Source organism: Spermophilus citellus, assembly GCF_964194105.1.
Source record: "Spermophilus citellus genome assembly, chromosome: 5".
Classification (NCBI taxonomy): domain Eukaryota; kingdom Metazoa; phylum Chordata; class Mammalia; order Rodentia; family Sciuridae; genus Spermophilus; species Spermophilus citellus.
This window is the reverse complement of record NC_138186.1, coordinates 148,141,709-148,161,780: the sequence shown is the minus strand read 5'-3', so window position 1 is coordinate 148,161,780 and position 20,072 is coordinate 148,141,709. Positions and strand designations below refer to the sequence as shown.

The following is a 20,072-nucleotide window of genomic DNA, read 5'->3' as shown; positions in this document are numbered from 1 at the left end:
TGCCTGGAATGTGTGGGGAGCTAGGTTCAGTCACAAACACTGTAAAACAACAATAGCAACAAAACATTATTATTTCAAATATTATACCTGTACCACATTTTACTATCTTCAAAGACATTTACATTTATTAGACCCCCCGTGTGGAAAGCCAAGAAAACAGGAAAAGAATGAAAGCTCAAGACAAGCTTTTTTTTTTCTTTCAAAATTTAACTCTTTACTAAATAGCCCACATAATTAGCAATATGCTGCTGAGTTTTTTCAAACTTTAGTTAAAATAATGCAAGCAAGATTTAAAGTGCAAACCATTAAGAACAAGTAAGAGTTTTCTTCCACTAAACTTAACTCTTAGCAATCACTGTATAACTTTGGTCTTCCCTTCCCCTCTGTAGTAAGAACTGTAGTTTCCTGAAAATGGCAATGAAACTTTGTTGACATGTTACATTAGTAAAAGTCACAAAATCTCAAATCTACTTAAGCCTTTGAACAAAATAAAATTTATGCTTCTGATGCCTATAATAAGAAGCAACACAGGCTTTGAATCCTGTTAGATTAGAGACTCTTTTCTCCTACACATCTAGTCCTATGTTCTAACATTATTTTGGATTTTATCCACTGGCTGAGAATGACGACGAAATTAAGGGACCAGCAATCTAGAGAATAAATTATATTTGATAATACTACATAAAAAACACAAGTTTAACAATGACTCAGTTTTACTTTGCTTAGAATGAAGAAGCATACAATCTAGTCTTTTCATTATGAAAGTCTGTAAAGGCCTAGGAACCAAAGAAAATATTTGTAGAATAAGATCATCTATTATCAAAACTAAAATCAAATCAAATTTTTAAAATTAAGTTTATCCTGCATTCAAAAGAACAGTTGGTAAAGAGACCTTGAACAGAAAGTGGCAGGAAAGTGGCTCACAACAATTACAGCATTTAAAAGAATTTTTTTTTTGTAAATTGTAGATAGACTGCATGTCTTTATTTATTTATTTTTATGTGGTGCTGAGGATTGAACCCAGTGCCTCACACGTGCAAGGCAAGCACTCTGCCACTGAGCTACATCCCCAGCCCAGTTACAGAATTCTTTATAAAGCATAAGGAATGTTTTACCCTCTTTTGCTTTTAGCTGATATATATTAATATTCTTTTAAGCTTATCTAATATTCACAAGGACATAAAGCTTATATTTTGGTTAATTTATGATTATAGATCATATTGGGGGTAAATTAGGATGACCTAAGTTTTCAGAATGTGGCTAACCATGGCTGGCCTTGGCGTTTATCAAAACTGTGGCCTTGGGGCTGGGGCTGGGGCTGGGGCTGAGTAGCAGAGTACCTGCCCTGTAGGTGTGAGGCCCTGGGTTTGATCCTCAGCACCACATAAAAATAAAGATACTGTGTCCGTCTACAACTAAAAGAGTATTTTTTAAAAATGTGGCCTTCATTTTAAGTCTCATTTTACACTCTCTATTCAAAAGAATTCTCTATAATAAGAACAATAATTTTGGACTAGTCACATGGCCAGGGGGAGGGGGGGTTGCTATATAGAATGCTTACTTTGTTGAAAGTAAGTTTACGTGTGATACACAATTTGCAAACAGCACAGTCTATAATTTTGATTAGTTGTAATAGTGACACTAAAATGGTTTTCTGAAGTATTTAAAACTTCAGAATCTCTCTACTTATCTACTATATTTTCTGATTAGATCATCTCATTTCTCAAAAATTCCAACAAAAAATACTGACACACTAAAGACAATGTTAGTTTCTGAAATTTTTATTTTAATACATACATTTCACAAACAGAAACCCTCTAACACCACACACAATTCCATAACCAAATGTTTCAATTTTATTAACATTCTTCAACTATTTACACTGTCTTCCCTCAACAAAAGTGCAATCCAAAATATCTTGACAAGAGATCTTTACCAAGAATATGTTTTGAGCTGGTTTTGATGGTGCCCACCTGTTTTATTTTCTTCCAATTAATAATAATAAAGTAAACAGGACATGGAGATGAAATGGCTTAGGCAGCATCTTATTGGAACCAAAACACTAAACAAGGACACTTTCTCCTCATATCTATCCCCAACCTCCAACTAAAACTGCTCAACAGGTGTTACCATGAAACTAAATAGAAAAAGCAAACTGGGGTTACCAACCTGGGCTGGGCTTAGAATGACTGAACATTGGTCTTGCAGGACTAAATGAAAATTTTCAGCAAGTTAATTCTTGTAGTCTAATAAGCTATGCATGGATCTGTTAGTTTTAGTGTTTAAACACCTAACAATATTTTTTCTTGATGAATTAATTTTCCCCAGATATAAAAATTCATTTTATTCAGAAAATTAACTTCTTTTACAAAAACCAGATATTAAAAGGTGCATGAGGATGTTCCTGTGTAATTAGAATGGGAAAACATACCCATATCTCAATTTCATAGCACAATGGTTATCTTTTATTAGGTAAAAGACCAGTATAATTAACTGCTTCAGATGTAACCAGAAGAAAGTACAGAGCTAAGATGGTCTGAAGAGAAAATGATCAATGAGAAATTGTCTTCTCTCTAAACTAAAGCAGATAATTTGTTCAAGGTATGGAACTCTTAAAAATAAGTGACAAAAATGTCAGATAAAAGATCACTTTGAAATTATTAGTCATTCTTAAGACTGCCTTTATGTTATTGAATACTACTCATCAGAAAGACAGAAACTGGATCTCCTTGTGACTGATATCCTTTAATGTCCTACCTACAACAAAAATAATCTTTCTTGACATATCCCAATTGCCATCAAGGTACTCAGGGAAAGCTTGGAGAAAACAATAAGGTCAGCAGATCCCAAAATGATATTTATCATTATGGTGTTGCATACTCAACTGTATTTTCTTCTCAAATTGGCCCAATTTTCCCTTTTAGACAAAAATGTAATGTTGAAAAGGCAAAAGATATTCAGTTTCTCTTTGTATATGACTGAATACATCCACAGAATCCTGACTTAACCACCAAAATAACATCCAAAAATTTTTTTTACTTAATTATAGTGAAACCTCATCATACTTACTTTTCAGAGTATAGAAAACAACCTAAGGAGAAAACAGTGAATGTAGCATTCACTACACCCACAATGGTTTGAAACTGAAGAGTTTGCTGATGCAGTATATAGGTCAACTTTTACAATAACAATATAATAAACAGGTTTCACTAGAAAAATGTAGGTGAGTTAAAGAATTGCATTACAAATATTTTAACATTTATTCTAAATTCAGATATCAAATCCAAATGGTTCTCTGAAGACAAGAGAAACTTTCCAATTTTTATACTTGGTGCATAAGAGAACCAATAGGGAAATAGTTAATTCACAATTACAGCTTTGTGTATCAAAGAGAAACTTTCAAGGCTATGTCCTATAGACCTCTTGAAGCTGCATCAAACACTGTCTGACCAATATTGATTTTCTGCTTCTCATAAGCATTTTGAGCATTTCCTTCCACTGTGAAAGAGTTTTCAGATCATCAGACACCAAATCAGAAGCGGAAAACCAAATAACAATCATCACAATTGAAAGTTGAAGAATATTAAGTGAATGCATTGGTTCTTCAATGCTGTATTGAATCAAACAAAACATCAAATGCTTCATGTAGTAGAACTGAAATTCACTTGCAATGCCTAAATACTTCTAAAAAGAAAAAACACACTGAGAAAAAAAATGGTATCAACCAAATGAGTAATATAAAATATTCACACCAACCCCAAATGTGGCTATTCATAAGATTATTATTTTTAGTATTCTTTTAGCATATGTATGTATATACGTACACACATATATATAACTTAAAATTATCAAATTCACTTATGAGAAATGATTTTTCAATTCCAATTCTACCAGGGCATGGCGTATCAATGTATTAAATCACCAAGATATAATGAACAAAAGGTTGTATTTTGGAATGCCCAAAGTTGTTCTGTATGTGATTTTTTTTGGGGGGGGCAGAAATAAAGTATCCTAGAGATCTTGAGATATATCATTATGTACTATAGTGATTCTCTAAAATGAAACCCATCTTAACAAGAAGTATCAAAATTATTATCTTCATCATTCTCTCAATTTTTTTCTTTCCCTCCTTAGATCAACTATTCAATTTTGGAAACTCAGTTTTAAATGTGCTAAGTGTGGCTATGAGGTATTATGAGGAAGTAAGTTTGTCATAACTGGTTCTGAAGCTTACCCATTAGGTTCTGTGACTGAGAGATTTCCTGCAAAAAGGATGTACCAAACAGCACTTTCAACAGTGCAACCTATATAAACTATTACTTTCCAAGTCACGTTATGTAAGGATTATCCTTAAGAGCTAGTTTGTCATTTGAATCTTGACTTAGAAGTTGATCAAAGTTTTGCCTTTCTGCCCTCTTGATTCAGTGTACATCATTTCCAAATTCATTTCACAAGTCTCTGTTACAGGTCAGCTTACCTAAAAATATTTGCAACACCAACAACTGTGATATCTTATAATTTGAGTATTATTTTCAGTAAGAAAACTGACTGTTAAATTACAACAGTGAAAGAAACAGCACTCATGTCCACTTTCAAATCATCTGTCAGAGTAAATTGCATGTCAATATGTGCTGCAGAATACTAAGCTGCAAAAGCCTAATACACTATTTGCTCTCCAGGCTCAGACTTACATTCACTTGTCACATGTTTCCCCAAGGTCCACTGAGGATCTAAAAGCGGGTCTTTATAGTTAACATTTTAGTAAGAGCTCCCTCCAAACTCCTATCAGGCTTTTAGTTTATAGCCACATAATCCCCTTCCTAAATCCATGCCATCCTCCCCACAACCTTAAAGCTGCATCAGACTCTTGGTGAGAGTAAACCCCTACCCAAACTCACTCGATCATCTATCTGGTCCTGACCAAAGACTAACATTTGGGAATCAAGACAGGGAAAGGGGCAGTCCCCATTTTAGTGGCACACATACAAAGTAACTCTGCTTTAAATTAGAAAAGAAATTAATGTCACAGAATGTTTCCCTATAAAAGATATGTAATAAAGTAATAATATCAATAAAATAGCTATTACTAAAGCAAAGCTTTCATCAATAAGCTTCGAGAACTTTGAAGGAGGAGAATGGCTTCACGAAATGGTAGTCCAGGTTCCCACAGTGTGGACACTGCTGGACGTTGCTGTACTCAGAGAAGTACTGCATGCCAATCCGCACGTCGATCACTGGCTTCCCACAGTGCTTGCAGTTCAGGCGGGCCTGGGAGAAATAAATACTGTAAGCCACAACTTCTTCAGTTTTGCAACTCTTGTCAAAGTCATCTAAACCAACATACTGGGAAACAGATCAAGAGTTCAGTAAAGCATCTCCTCTATTAGCAAAACCAGGGTATATGAAGCCTAAGATATGTATTCAAATATACATCATCAATCTGAAAGATTTATAACTCGCAATCTCTCTCTAGATGAGGCATTGCTAGTCCTTTCAAAAATTCTAAACTAGTACTGCCTAAACCACTTGATTAAAGTTTCCTTGACAATTGGGGCCACCTGTACCCTGAATTTTAAGAGAGGAGCTGCTGGGTGGTAAAGTGCTTGCCTTGCATGTGTGATTACCTGGGTTTGATTCCCCAGCACCACAAATACAAACAAAAACAAAAGAAGAATGGCTAAAGCGAACTTCCTCATTCAAACCTGCATAAAATTTCTTTGAAGATTCTGGGTTTATTTCAAAAATTCATAAACATTTTTCATTCTACTCCATAATACATTGTGTTTTCTTTGAAGGAAAAAAAATCCCCAAAATATTTAAGCAAAATTGGCAATACAGGCAGAGAGTGTTTATCCTAAGGCTTCAGGAATCCACCAGCACAGTGTCTCTTCATTCATGCCTGGGCCTAAAGACTTTCAGCAACAGATCCAGGACTGAAGGAATTAAACAGAAATTATAAATAAACACACCTAACTTCAGCTTCCTCCTAAAAATGTACTAACAATCTCAATTTGTCCTTAAAATACTACTGTGAGATAGGTATTATTATCTGAATTTAAGCTCATAAAACCGGGGCATTCAGTGATAAAGTATCATGCTCAAGACCACACAGTTAGAAAGCAGAAAAGCAACAATTTAGACAAGTGTAGCTTGCCCCAGAGCCCACACTCTTCGCCAGCACATGAACTCCCTTTCTGCAACCTGAGATAATCTCCCTTTTAAATATTTCTTCCTTCCCAACAACATTAAAAGTGAGATTCTGAGCAAACCTCTCTCCTTAACCTTGATTATCCTTTCTGATAAGCAACAGTTGCTTATTTTTGGATCCGATGTATTGGAAAACTCCTGTGGATTCCTTAATAGTGTCTAGCACCTTTATCTTCACAGTGAAAACTTTAATTGATTAAAAATAATAAAAACAGCAAACATGGTGTTATGGTTTGGATGCGAGGTGTTCCCCAAAAGCTCAAATGTGAGACAATGCAAGAAGATTCAGAGGAGAAATTATTGGGTTGTAAAAGTCTTAACCCAATGAGTGATTTAATCCCTGATAGGGATTAACTGAGTGGTAAACGTAGTGTTAGGGTGTGGCTGGAGGAGGTGGGAATTGACGGTAGTTTGAGGTATGTATATATATATATATTTTTTATCTAGAGAGTAGAGTCTCTCTCTGCCTCCAGATCACCATGTGAGCTGCTTCCCTCTGTCACAATCTTCCGCCATGATGTTCTGTCTCACCTCAAGCCCAGAGGAATGGAGCCTTCTATGGACTAAGACCACAGAAACCATAAGCACTCAAATAAACTTTTCCTCCATTTAATATTATTATGGTCAGATCTTTAGTCACAGCAGTGAAATGACTGACTAAAACATATGTTTTCCATTTCAATAGAAGGCCAGAAAACATAGGTCTGGGTTTAAATCTTTTTGTGGGGACTGAACCCAGGAGTGTTTTACCACTGAAATACATTACTAGCCTTTTTTATTTTTTATTTTGAGACACAGTCTGGCTCAATTGCCCAGCTGGCCTCAAACTTACAACCCCTGCCTCACCCTCCAGAGTCAATGGGACTACAAGTGCATGCTACAACACCTGACTGCGCTTAAATCATTTTAAAGAAGAAATACATAGTGTGTGTGGCAGAAATATATATAGTGTGTGGAATGATGCCACTTTGTTTTTTTTTTTCCTCCTCAATAAAGATAGTAATAATCCCATAGTACTTCAATGCTGTAATAGAAAGAACACCAGAATGGGAATTACAGGTTTTAGTCATTGCTGTGACAAAATTTATGTTAACCTGGGTAAAACATTTAAATTTTTGAGGCATCCATTACAAGTGGAAAATCAGGAGGCTGGACAAGCTCTCCCAAGTCCCTTCCAATGCCAATATTCCATGAGTTAACAGTCCCAAACATTCTTTTACTTCCTTATTTTATTTAATGTAAAAGATAACCCTTGTGGTAGGTGTGCAGAGAAAGGAGCTACTTCCTTTGGTTTCTTTGATCTCAAGAACTGACATTTAGACACAACAACAATCACAAAATGCTACAGTGAATAACTAAAAAATTTTGACAACTCATTTCCAAGGCTAAGTTTTAAAATGGAAATATGGTCAATGTATTAGAATGGCATAGAATTAGTCAATCCTATTTGGAACTACAAGTCCAGCTATAGATTTTAGGACTCTCATAAGCATATTTCTCCTCTGCCAAATACTAATACAAAGTAGATCTGAAATACCACCTCTGTCAACTTTTCAATTCAATAGACAAAGGTTATTTTCTGAGAAAACAAATAATAGTAAAGACATTCTCTTTATAAAAATCAAACTGACAACACTAATAATAAAAACCCCTATAGTAACTAAGTATGTGTGTTATCAGTTATTTCTATTAAAAGCCAGGCCTGCAGACTGAAAAATAAAGAAAACTTTCTCCTCTACCCATAAATAGCAGGAATTATATAACAAGTTCTTTAATCCCCAAGTGCTTGGAAATACACCAAGCTATTTCCAAAGATTTTTACCTCCTGTGTTTCTATGATCTTTTTTAGTAATATGTTTGCATGTTAATACTACTCTCTTTTCCTTATGACAGTTAAAGTTCAGATGCTACTTTAGCCTCAAAAAGCACCTCTTCCTACCAGTGATTTAAGGATTGCAAATCTTTCATGTCAAACTCACACACCTTATGAGGTAGGCAATTCCTAAGTAACTAGAGCTAAGTCACAGAAAGGAAACAACAAAATTCTGTGAAAGACAGTGAAACTTTCATCTTCCTTTCAAATCACAACCTATTATTGTAAATTCAGTGTAAGCTAATTATAAAAAATAAGAGAAAACATAAGCATGCAAAAAGAAAACTACTACCCAGCTCATCTGAATCAACTAGCAGATCCCTTTTCCTGTTCATTCACAAAATGGAAGCACAGTATAGTGCCATTTTGTTACCTGTTTGTTTTTTTTTTCCTTTAACAGATGGGAAATACTCTACATATTAAAAATATAGCTATTCTACAATGTATCTTTTAATGACTTTGTAATATTCTATCACAATGTAATGTCTAAATCATCCATGTCAGACTCTGGGGGAGTTTCTGCATTTCTTCTTTATTTGCAGGAGCATCTTTTCCAAGGCCTATCACCTCCCTCAAAGTAACCAAAATGCAGGCAGCCTCTAACTCTGTTATATTCACTAATGGACAGAAGCTGAGCATCACCTATTACTCCCTGGGTGGAGTCCATACCAACCTGACAGCAGGGAGAAGCAGCCAGGATGTCGTAGGTGTACATGGTGCCCAGCTGGTGCCAGCTGCCATCCCACCGTGACTTACACTTGATGCAGATGATCTTGTGAACCCCTTCCAGGCAGTCCACACATACTGCGTACAGATGCATGAGTCTCCCTGTGCACAAAAGACACAAAGCTGAGAGTGGCCATCGTGAAAATCACATCTTATCGCCAAAGGGGATTTTAAAAAATGCTTTATCTACCAATTCCAAGTAAACATTTTATCATATGCATAAATATAAAAAGCACAAAAGATATTTATCACACATCCCCAAGCTGCCCTTTAAAATTAATGATGAATTACTATTATCAATAGGACAGCTACTTTAAACTCAAGCTTATTAAAAATATTAATACTTGCTTCAAATTACTTTTCCAAAAAGTTCTGCCAGGTTACATAATTGATCCTCCCAAATTCATAAAAGCAAAGCCACATATGCTCCAAACCAGCCTGTATTCACAGAACTCTGCTCAGAATCTTACGTGTGGCACATGGAGAATGAACCAACTCTGGTCTTATAACGAGCTCTTGCCACTATGAATCTCGCCATAAAAAAAGTCAAGTCTGTCTCGGTACTGACAGCCCAGGATTATGCCACAGTCTACATTACTATGTTAATTATCCTTCTCTCCAAATTGCTCAGCCATCATCACATCTAATTTAGGAATCAGAATTATATCTTACTTATAAGTAGTTTGTTAAAAGTTCAACATCTTATTATTTACTGGGCTCTTAAAAAATCACAACCTCATTCCTTTATTACTTATCAACCTCTTAATGTTTATAAAGAAACAATGTCATCCTAATTTATAGGAAAGGGTTAGGATTCAAACAAGTGGGGAAGATTCAGAATGTCTAAAGATCTGCCTAGACAATATGTATCAGTAGCACTGCTATCTATTTAGGAACACGGAGCTTCACTGTGCCCAAAACCCCTTCACCAGAACACATACCCAAAGTGGTCTCTTATTCAGAATGTGATCACTGCCCCATGTTAGACTACAGGTTTTCACCATTGGTAGGGACCAAGCCACTTCTCATCCACTGGAAAGGCATGTAATGAACAGTCAGTCCTTAGAGGGAACCCTTTTGTTATAGTTGCTTACATGACTCTCTATTCTTGAGGGCAGGAACTGGGTCTTATTCATTCACATAGACTTGGTGTCCAGCACAATGTCTGGAGCATGGAAAACACTCCTCAAGTGTGGGGGTATATAGATGGGCATGCTATTATAATAGCCAAAGACATTATAACCTTGGGGCCCTCTGTGCCAAAAACAGGAAGGAGACCAAGAACTGCTTGCAATACAGCCCATCTCTGCTCTGGTACACTGAAATTAAGGTGGTCTCATTTGCCATGGCAACTCTGAGTGCCTGAAGGCAATGTTAAGGAGTCAGTTCTAGTATCCAGAGACCACTAGAAACACCTCATTTCCAGTCTCCCTCCCAGACCTACTCACTGCAATTCTCAAATATCCAATCCTACATGGGCCGTTGCTAGGGAAGGTGGGAGGAGAGGGGCACAGAAGTCAGGTGTTGATCAATAGCCATGATGATAAAGACAAATACTGTGAGCTCTACATGAATCATTTCATTGAACGCTTATAGCAACACTATCAAGTAGGTCCAACTGTTACTCCCACTTCAGACAGGAGGAACTGAAGCTTAGGGACCCTGAGCAGCTTGCTCAGTTTCACAAAGAAAATAAGTGGCAATATCTAGACTCAAATTCATGTCTGTCTCTTAACCTACAGGCAAACTCTTGGGAAAGCCTGGCCCAGACAGAGTTTGTGGATTTGATTTTAGTTTTATTACACACTGTCTAAAGTACAGAGAATTCTATGTTTCTAAGGATGAGATTGTTTGTGAGTTCAAGTAAAAAGCAGATTCAAAAATGACATGTGGGGGGCTGGGGATGTGGCTCAAGCGGTAGCGTGCTCGCCTGGCATGTGTGCGGCCCAGGTTCAATCCTCAGCACCACATACAAAGATGTTGTGTCCGCCGAAAACTAGAAAATGAATATTAAAGAATTCTCTCTCTCTCTCTCTCTCTCTTTAAAAAAAAATGACATGTGGTGCAAAGTGGTAAAGAAGGTCAATAAGACCTTTCTAATTAGACCCATGTTAATAAATTATTAAAACCAAACAAAACATTTTCTCAGAGGAAGAATCAGAGCATGAGGGCACAGGTGGAGGTAGCAGTGGGGGAAGATCAGGGGTAGGGCAAGGGAATAACAATCTACAGGGTCCACCACTGAAAACAGCAAATTTTTCAGCAGCACATAATCAACTGTATACTGTGGAATCCCATAGCCTGGAATGTTGACTTCTTATTGCCATTGAAAATACTTTAAGGAATATATGGTTGGGAACCCTGGTGGAAAAAATGAACTACACAAACCTGTTATAAGTAAGATCACCCATACATCTCTGAGATATACCACAAAAACACTGACACATGTCCAAGGTCTCATTTGTGACTTCTCTGGTAATGATTAGACACTTTGACCTTCAGATTATAAAATTAACAGTGAATTCTCAATACTTTTATAGTATATATCTAAAACATTCATTATCTATTTGTGTATGATTACATATTTATGGGAATACAAATGACAGGGGCCAATCTAATTTTCACCTCTTTCTCCAACCACTCCCTAATACTTAATCTCAAGACTTGGTCTTGGGCTCTCTCATATCCTCTTTCTTTTCTTTCTCTTTTCTCCTTGTACTCAAGATTTAACCACCACTGTTATAAAATAAGCTCCTGGTGTTAATCCCAATGCTAATGTATTTTGAACAGTGCTTGCTAGATATCTCCATGCAAAAGTCCCAACATACATTCAAATACAAATGCTTTCATCTTCTTTGCCTCCCAAATCAGGTCCTATTCCCAACTTCTCTGCTCCTGTCTGGGTCAGCACCACTTATCTGATCTAGAACCAAAGTGGCCAACAAAAACTCTTCATCCTCTATAGTCAAGGAGTCCCAAAATGCGCCATTTTCCTTTAAAATAATCTCTTGAAGATATTCCCTCCTTTTGATTCCCACTGTCACCATGCAGTAGGCTTTCATCATTCTGCATTTAGGCTACAAAAATAAAGTTAAAACTTTAAATTAAAATTTAAGTCTCTAGGGCCCAACCCTTTCAAATAACTTTGGGGGCATGTAATTGTGCTTTTTAAAAATTGTTCAAAATCGGGGCTGGAGTTGTGGCTCAGTGGTACAGTGCTTGCCTAGCACGTGTGAAGCACTGGGTTTGATCCTCAGCACCACATAAAAATAAATAAAATAAAGATATTTCAAAAAATTGTTCAAAATCTTTCAATTCATAAGAAATGTGGCCTTCTATCTATGCACTCTCATTCATCTTCATAAAGAATGGTTCAAATATATATGTATTTAGATGGACACAATAGCTTTATTTTGTTTATTTAGTTTCTTTATGTTGTACTGGGGATCAAACCCAGTGCTTCAAGAGTGCTAGGCAAGCGCTCTACCACTGAGCCACCACCCCAGCCCAAGAATGGTTCAAATTTTAAAATGGAGAAACAAATGTGTTTCTACAACACTTCCTTCTAAAATTCCAGCAAACAGGATTTAAAAAAAGGAATAAAACACAAACTCCATCTTCCATGAAACAATGAAGTACCTATAATCTTAAACCAAAATATATGAGGCTGCAAAGTGGATAAAGGAATAGGAAATAATTTAGCTCTCATACTGGAAAATAAACACTGAGAACAGGGGATAAGCTGCTGAAATGGGAAATGGCAAGGTGGGGAGTGCTGCAAATTACAAGCAACCAGAAAATTGCCTCTTTCCTCAAGAAGCAGAATATTCTAATATCCTCAGAACCTGGGCTGGACTCAGGACTTAGGCTGATGAACAGCATATGGGAGGAGTTTTGGAACTCAGCCTTAAGCTCAAGCCTCTGAAGAGTCCCTGAAGCTTCTACTTTCACCCTCTGGAAAGCTGTTCTCATAATGCCATGTGAATAAGTCCAAGCCCAAGTGGATGTAAATTAGTATAGCCACTACAGAAAGCAGCACAGAGGTCTTTCAAAAAATTAAAATTTGTCACTGATTACATGGTGACAATAAAATATTTGATATTCTGTGTAAAAAAAACAATTAAAACTACAACTACCCATGTGATTCAACAATAGTAGTGGTACAGGTATATATCCAAAGGAAATGAAATTGGTATGTTAAAGAGTTACTATGCTCCCATGTTCACTGCAGCATCATTCACAACAGCCAAGATATAGAACCAACCAAGTGTCTATCAATGGATGATTCAATAAAGAAAATATCGTACATATACACAATGGAACGTTATTCAACCATATAAAGATGAAATCCTATAACTTGTGGCAACATGGATGAACTTGTCATGCTAAGTGAAATAAATCAGGCACAGAAAGGCAAATATCACAATTTTAGAGTAGAATCTTTTAAAAAAAAAGTTGAACTCATAGAAACACAGGGAGAATAGTGGCTACTCAAGACTGGGAAGGGGAGAAAGAGATTGCCTAGTTGGTACAAAGTTAATTAGGAAGGAGTAAATTCTGGTATTCTATTGCACAGTAAGGTAACTAAAGTTAACAATATCAGAAGAGGATTTTGAATGTTCTCATCAACAAAGAAAGGTAAATGTACAAGGTGACAGATATCCTAAATAGCCTGATGTGATGATTATACAATGTATACATATATAAAAACATCACATTGTACCTCACAAATATGTATGAGTATGGTGTTATTATGTATCAATTAAAAACAAAATAAAACTAGCCTAAGGGAAGATGAAGACTACATAGATCCTAAATGAGCCGTTCCAGCTGAGACTCCTGAAGCATCTAGTCTGACAGCTGCTAGATGTGTATGAAAGATTGTTCCAACCAACCCACCCATAGAATTGGGAAAAGTTCTTAAATCATAACTGCTTTTAAGCCATGAAGTTTTGGAGTGTTCTGCTTTAAAACAAAGGCTAAAAAAGAATTAAGTAAAATTCTCAAAATGAATGAGACTACTCCTTTTGAATTCAGCTCCCTTTTCTTGCTCAGAAATATAACATAAGAAATCGTTAAGAAAAAGAAATCGTATTCATGAATTAAGAACAGAAAGCTATTAAAAAGAGCTCTTAGGAATTAAAAGTATGAGAACAGAAAGTCAAGGAAATCTCCTAGAAAAAAAGAATAAAGAGATAAATAAAAGGGCCATGAAGAATTCTCGCTCAACCAAAAAGTAGGATGAATATAAGAGATCCAACATCTAATTAACAGGAGTTCTATAGTAATTTTTTTTTAAGTGACAATGAGGAGAAAATTTATCAAAGAAATAATACAAAATAAAATCCTTCCAAACTGAAGGTTTTGAATCAATAGCCCAAGAGAGTACACAGCATAATGAATGGAGTGGGTAGGGGAAGAGCAGATATCATGGTGAAATTAGAACACCAGGAATATAAGAAACCTGCAGGATGGGGTGAAGATAGAAGAAGAGACAAGAAAAAGAAATCAGACTTCCTAATATCAACACTGTAATACAGAAATACCTTTAAGAAGAAAATAAAAGAAATACTTTCAAAACTCTCAGGGGAAAATATTTTTTAATTTAGATGACTATACCCGGTTAAATAGTAGTCAAGTGTGAAAACAGAATTGAAACAGACTTTTAAAGTCTCAAATCATGTATTCCCATGCTCTCTTACTTCAGAAACTTAGTCCTAATGATGTCTCCTAACAAACTGAAGGAATAAACCAAGAAAAAAGAAAATATGGGATCTAGGAAGCAAAATTTACACAGGAAAAGAAATGAAGGCTTTCCAAGGATAGCTGAAGTACAGCAGGTCCTAAGGGTACCAGGATAAATAGGAACAGGGGGATAAAAGGCTCTGTGAGGAACATTTTCTGAAGAAAAAAAAAACACAAAAATGTCTGTCAGGTATGTGGAAATGCTTTTGAAAGGTTTGTAAAGCTCCTGGAGAGAGAGAGAGAGCAACTAGCCAACATTATATATATATAAAAAAAAACCTAAGCAAATAAAAATATGAATTAACTCTAATGAAAACAAAAGGTATCTCTATAATAGGAAATATAGCCATATGCTTTGGCTCAACACTAAATATTTACAACTCATAGCAGCAAAAACATTAAGGATTTAACCAAGAATTGTGATATTTTCTCCTAAAAAGGGGGGATGTATACTCATCCACCATAAAAACTAACAGATAATATCTAAAACTGGAGAATGAAGATAACAGTATTTAAATTATGATGTTAAAGCTTTTCAAAATCAGTGAAGATTTGAAATGCTTGTCTCTGGGGACTGAGACAGCAGGAGCTGGTGGGAAAAAAGCAGAGATATATTATTTTCACTACAGGCTTTTTAGCACACTTTTAAAGGTATGAACATGGTATATGTCATGCATCTCATCTTTATGGAGATTCAATCATTTTATAAAAATTAAAGAGATTTCACACTTGTACTATCCAACCCCATGTCATTCAATTTATGCTTCAAATTTGCCTAAGTTCTTGGATATCATCCACATAAACTTTCCCACTGTTCCCACCATCACCAAAATAATGTCTGGGGTTTCTGCACTTTCCTTTTGATGCTAATAAGACAGTCTCATCTTTCACAATTTCAAAATTAATTCAACTAGTCTGAAAACATATTGGCCCATCCTGTTCCTTATTCCGCGTCCGCCCCCCCACCCCCTGTTATGATCGAAGAAAATGTACAGCTTTCTGGACACATTAACACAGGATTCAAAAGAAACTATTTCATAGCCAGCGAGAATTATACAATTCCTTTCCTAAATTCCCTCCCAATTATGAAAAACTATACACCAGTAATCCTCTCTTCAAATTAAAGCAGAAAAAGAACATAAAATTACCCACCAGGCCAACTATACTTGGTACAGTGACATCAGAGTACAAAAATCACCATCACCTCACTGGGCGAAGCTGAAACATTCACATGTTACCTAGCACCTGACTAGAACAAAAATACATCAATTAAAATTAAGTCAAAACAGAGCAATTCCACCTTGTTAGCTTTTTTTGAGTTTTAACAAACAGTAATCAGGCAAGGTGAATCAACACCTATACCTTGAAGGTGGCAAGGAACATCATATTCGATCTCATCATGTCTTGAGGGGCTTAAGAACAGAGTTCCATCCACCAGAGGGAACTGTTCGAAGACAGGGAGTGCCCGGTGGCACAGAGCACAGTTTACAACATTTCTGTGGCTGGCACTGAGGGCTGCAAGAATGAACTTCCGTAGATCCTCGCCCTGGCCCACTTGAGCATCATCTTCCATCCTTACATGAAAAGTGTTCAGCTTGTGCCTGGGGATGTGAGTGAGGAGCTCAGAGAGGTCCAGCCGCCGTAGGAACTGTACAGGGGTATCAAAGTGTCCCCCCCTGTGAACAGATAACCCAGTTGGAGCATAATCGAAGTGGGCATTTCTGAACACATGGCCCCCAGCCATGGCCTTTTTGTGAGGCTCAAGATGGATGGCATTCTTTAAGAATTCCCCAAGGTATCTGGAGGAGCGGGGACCACTGAAGTGGGCAGGGGAAAGGATAGAGTAGCCAGTAGGTGGGGACTGGCCAGGGGAGCCACAAGGGGAACGGGCACCATAGGCTGTGGCACTGACGACCTTTTCCTGGGAGTTCTGCCGGTCCATGGAATGTCGTCGGGGGAGATCATGGTTCAGGCCTTTCTGAGACTTGTTTGGGGGCCTGCATTTTTTTGCCTCCTCCCCAGCCTCCCCTGGGGTCCTCCCTGTGTTCTTCTCTGACCCAGACTTCTTCTTTTTCTCGTCCTGCATCCGCTTCACCTGGTACCAGTCTGTGTCCTTCTTTAAGTGGCCCTGACCACAGCGACAGGAGCAGAATCGGAAGGCCAGGTCATAGCCCTTCTTGGTCCACATGTTCTGACGGCACTGCTTCTCATTCCAGCTGCGAGCCCGGCCAATGCAGTTGAATTGTGCCAGGATGCTGCTCTCCCACTCATAGAAGCACTGCAGGTGCATCCAGGTGCTGTAAGGGCAGTGCTCATTGTTGCACACCACCTTCTGATAGTCATCCTTCTCCAGGTCCACTGGTCTCCCGAAGCTGCAGAGCAAGGGTGTGGCACATAGGGCTTCTGGAAGAGGAACCAAAAGAGAGACTCAGTGCACAGGACACCAGCAGACACCAATCCAGACAGCAAACCTATCATCCACTTCAGCCCATTCATGCCAGAGATATGCCACTACTGGAATAACTACTAGACAAAATTAAAAAACATTTACCATTTTCTTCTGGTATGAAGTTGTACCAAGGAAATTTATTTTCTGATATTTGTTATCTGTTAAAAAACAAACCAGTGAGCTTCAAAAAGTCTGGATTCTTCAAGTGCAATTTTGTGTCAGTACTTGCAACAGTACAGTATGAGGTTTTCCTAAGATGTGGGGTGGGTATAAAGACAGGCAGTTACAAGGTTCCTTTAAAAATGAATAATCACTCCAGAGAACTAAGAAATAATATGAAGCAATTCTGTTGGCACTTTCAAAGCCCTTTATCATGGGCTTTAAGTTGTCCTGAATATCAGAAGAGAGAAAACAGATAAGCCTCAGCTCCAATTCTCTTCTAGAGTGAGCTGACCTAATGACAGTTATGTGTGGTCAAACTAACTTACTGGTCTACAAAGAATTCCACTGCCAGACTATAAAGGGAAAAAAATCAGAGTTCTCCCAGTTCTTTCACAAAAACAATGAGATGTCTCTACCCGGTCTTAAGCAAAGGTCTCACACGTTACAAACAGCCAAGCAAGTTCCCAGAACAGAAGGAAAAGATGATGGCACAAAGCAGAACTCATTTCACCTCCAGGGCTGGGGTTAAAACCCAGGACCTCACACATAGGCTAGGCAAGCACTATACCACCAAGCTATATCCCCAGTTCCCAGAACCTATTTCTTTTTTTTTATGGACCTTTTAATATATATATATATATATATATATTTAATTTTCTATGGACCTTTATTTATTTTTTACTTATATACAGTGCTGAAAATCGAATCCAGTGCCTCACACATGTGAGGCAAGCACTCTGTCACTGAGCCACAACCCCAGCCCAGAACCTATTTCTTAAATAGCAAGTGTGGTATAGAGATTAGAATTCCACTGGATTCCTGTAACTTCTCAATGATAACTCAATGAACTTAGAACTCATTTTTTTATTTGTTCTTTTTAGTTATATATGACAGCGGAATGTGTTTTGATGTATAAAACATATAGAATTTTTTAAATGTCAAAAAATTTGATAGAAACACTAAAAAATCAATAGTTTCCAGAAAGAGGGATGGATGAACAGAGCACAGATGATTTTTATGACAGTGAAACTATTCCATGACATTATAATGGTGGATACATTTGTCAAAATTCACAGAGTATGCAGCATCAACAATTAACCCTAAGGTAAACTATGAAATTGAGTGATAATGATGTCAGTGTGGGTTAATCCACTGTAACAAATGTACCGCTCCGTGGAGAATGTTGATAGTGGGATGTTATGCATGTGTGGGGGTAGGGAGTGTGCAGGAACTCTCTGAACTCATAATTTGCTGTGAACTTAAAAAACTGTTCTAAAAAATGAAATATACTTTTTAAATGAAAGGAAAAAGAACTGGAAGCCCAGTTCCATAGAATACTAGCTTATAAAAGTGGACTGGTTACTTCACCTATTTAATTCTCAACTTCCTCAACTATAAATGGGCATAATTAGTTACTTCCTTATAGAGATTTTAGTGAGGATTAAGTAGAAAATGCTTAGAGCTTTTAGCATAGTACTTTGCATATAGGATTTACTAATGTTATTGTCACTATTGTTCTTATTAGCTGAATCTTTATGATACAACTAGGACATTTTAATTTGTGAAATAAGCTCTGTAATGAGGTGGTGGAGACGCTAAACTAGATATGGCAAAATTGGTCAAAAGTAGGGCCAAACTCGGAGACTGAGAGCCTGGTGGTGTAGCAACAGAAAGGATTCCAGGAATGCCAAAGAAAGAGGCCAGAAGCCACAGGCCCAAAGTAGGAGCTGCCAGTTATATGGAGCAGGGGCTGAGTTTAATTACAAGCCCAGAGATGAGAAAAGCACCATGCAGAGCAACATGACCAGTAGACTTCCCCACCTGGTCTCTGCATTTCTACAATTTTCAATACAATTCATCACTCCCCTTAAACTCTTCTCCGCATTTATGTGCTATTTTATTACCATCTAGTTCCTCCTTTGCCTCCCATTCCTCAAAAGAAGTACTTCCCAGTCCTGGTGCTCAGCACTTCTCCCTCCACTATTTTAGAAAGAAGCTAAAAATTAAATTTGTCTTTTCTCAGTGAGGGCTCTGCTGGTGCCTGAACAATTCTTTGTGGAATAGGGCTGTCCAGTACATTATAAGAACACTTAATATCTGTAGCTTCCACCCACCTTACCTTCCCATAACTCTGATGCCCATAACATTTCAAAGGCCCCTTTGGAGGGCAGTATTAATCCCAAATGGAAACCCCTGGACTTGACTGCAAAGTTTCCATGTGCTATGTGCAGGAATTTAGACAAATCCCCTGTACGTGAGACACTAAAGGACGACTCTCAGCCTCATGATTCTGTTTTAGAATGTGCTCCTTAGTGGCAGTGTGGGGCATGGGACTAAAAGCAGGTAGTCCAAAGACAAGAGCTCTAGTTATCTGGTGGAATGGTGAGTCCCTGATCTCCTGTAGCAGTATCAGATGACAGCACATGAGAACTCACAAGATGCTGAACAGGGACAGGTATGGACAGAAGACTTTGGGCTCCCCTAATTTGAACCTGCTGAGTTAGCTGCAAGTACCCATGCAATACAATATCAAGTTAGAAAAAGACATGAATGTAATTAGAACTTAAAAGAGTCTGAGCTGAGAGTACAGATGTGGAATGAGTTACCCAGAGATAGAGGTCCTGAGACCCATGGGATGCTCAAAAGGAATTGGAGGAATGGGCATAAACAAGAAACTGATGAAAGAATCCTGGGAAATAAGGGTTAGTACCAAGACTAGAGAAGAAAAGTCCTCAACAGAAATTGGTTAAAAAAAAAAAAAAAAAGGAGAATCACTGGAAGACAAGTCAGAAATTCCATCAAATCAGTTAGGGAAAAGTATTACGAATAGAGGACTGTGCAATGTCCCAGAGTACCTGGTAAGATTAGTTTCTCAGCCTTTGCACTACTGACACTTTGGGCTGGGCAATT

General features: G+C 37.4%; 1 protein-coding gene across 1 annotated transcript in view; it reads right to left on the bottom strand.

Moving 5' to 3' along the window:
• Positions 1–1,765: 1,765 nt before the first annotated feature.
• The window catches only part of HECA (hdc homolog, cell cycle regulator), a 45,361-nt gene continuing 27,054 nt past the window's right edge, over positions 1,766–20,072 (bottom strand). Inside the window, exons 2-4 of the mRNA XM_081294505.1 lie at positions 15,914–16,954; positions 8,754–8,908; positions 1,766–5,268 (exon numbers count right to left, since the gene is read on the bottom strand). Coding sequence (XP_081150631.1) covers positions 5,104–5,268; positions 8,754–8,908; positions 15,914–16,954 — 1,361 coding nt within the window. The 3' untranslated portion in view covers positions 1,766–5,103. The remainder of the gene's footprint in view (positions 5,269–8,753; positions 8,909–15,913; positions 16,955–20,072) is intronic.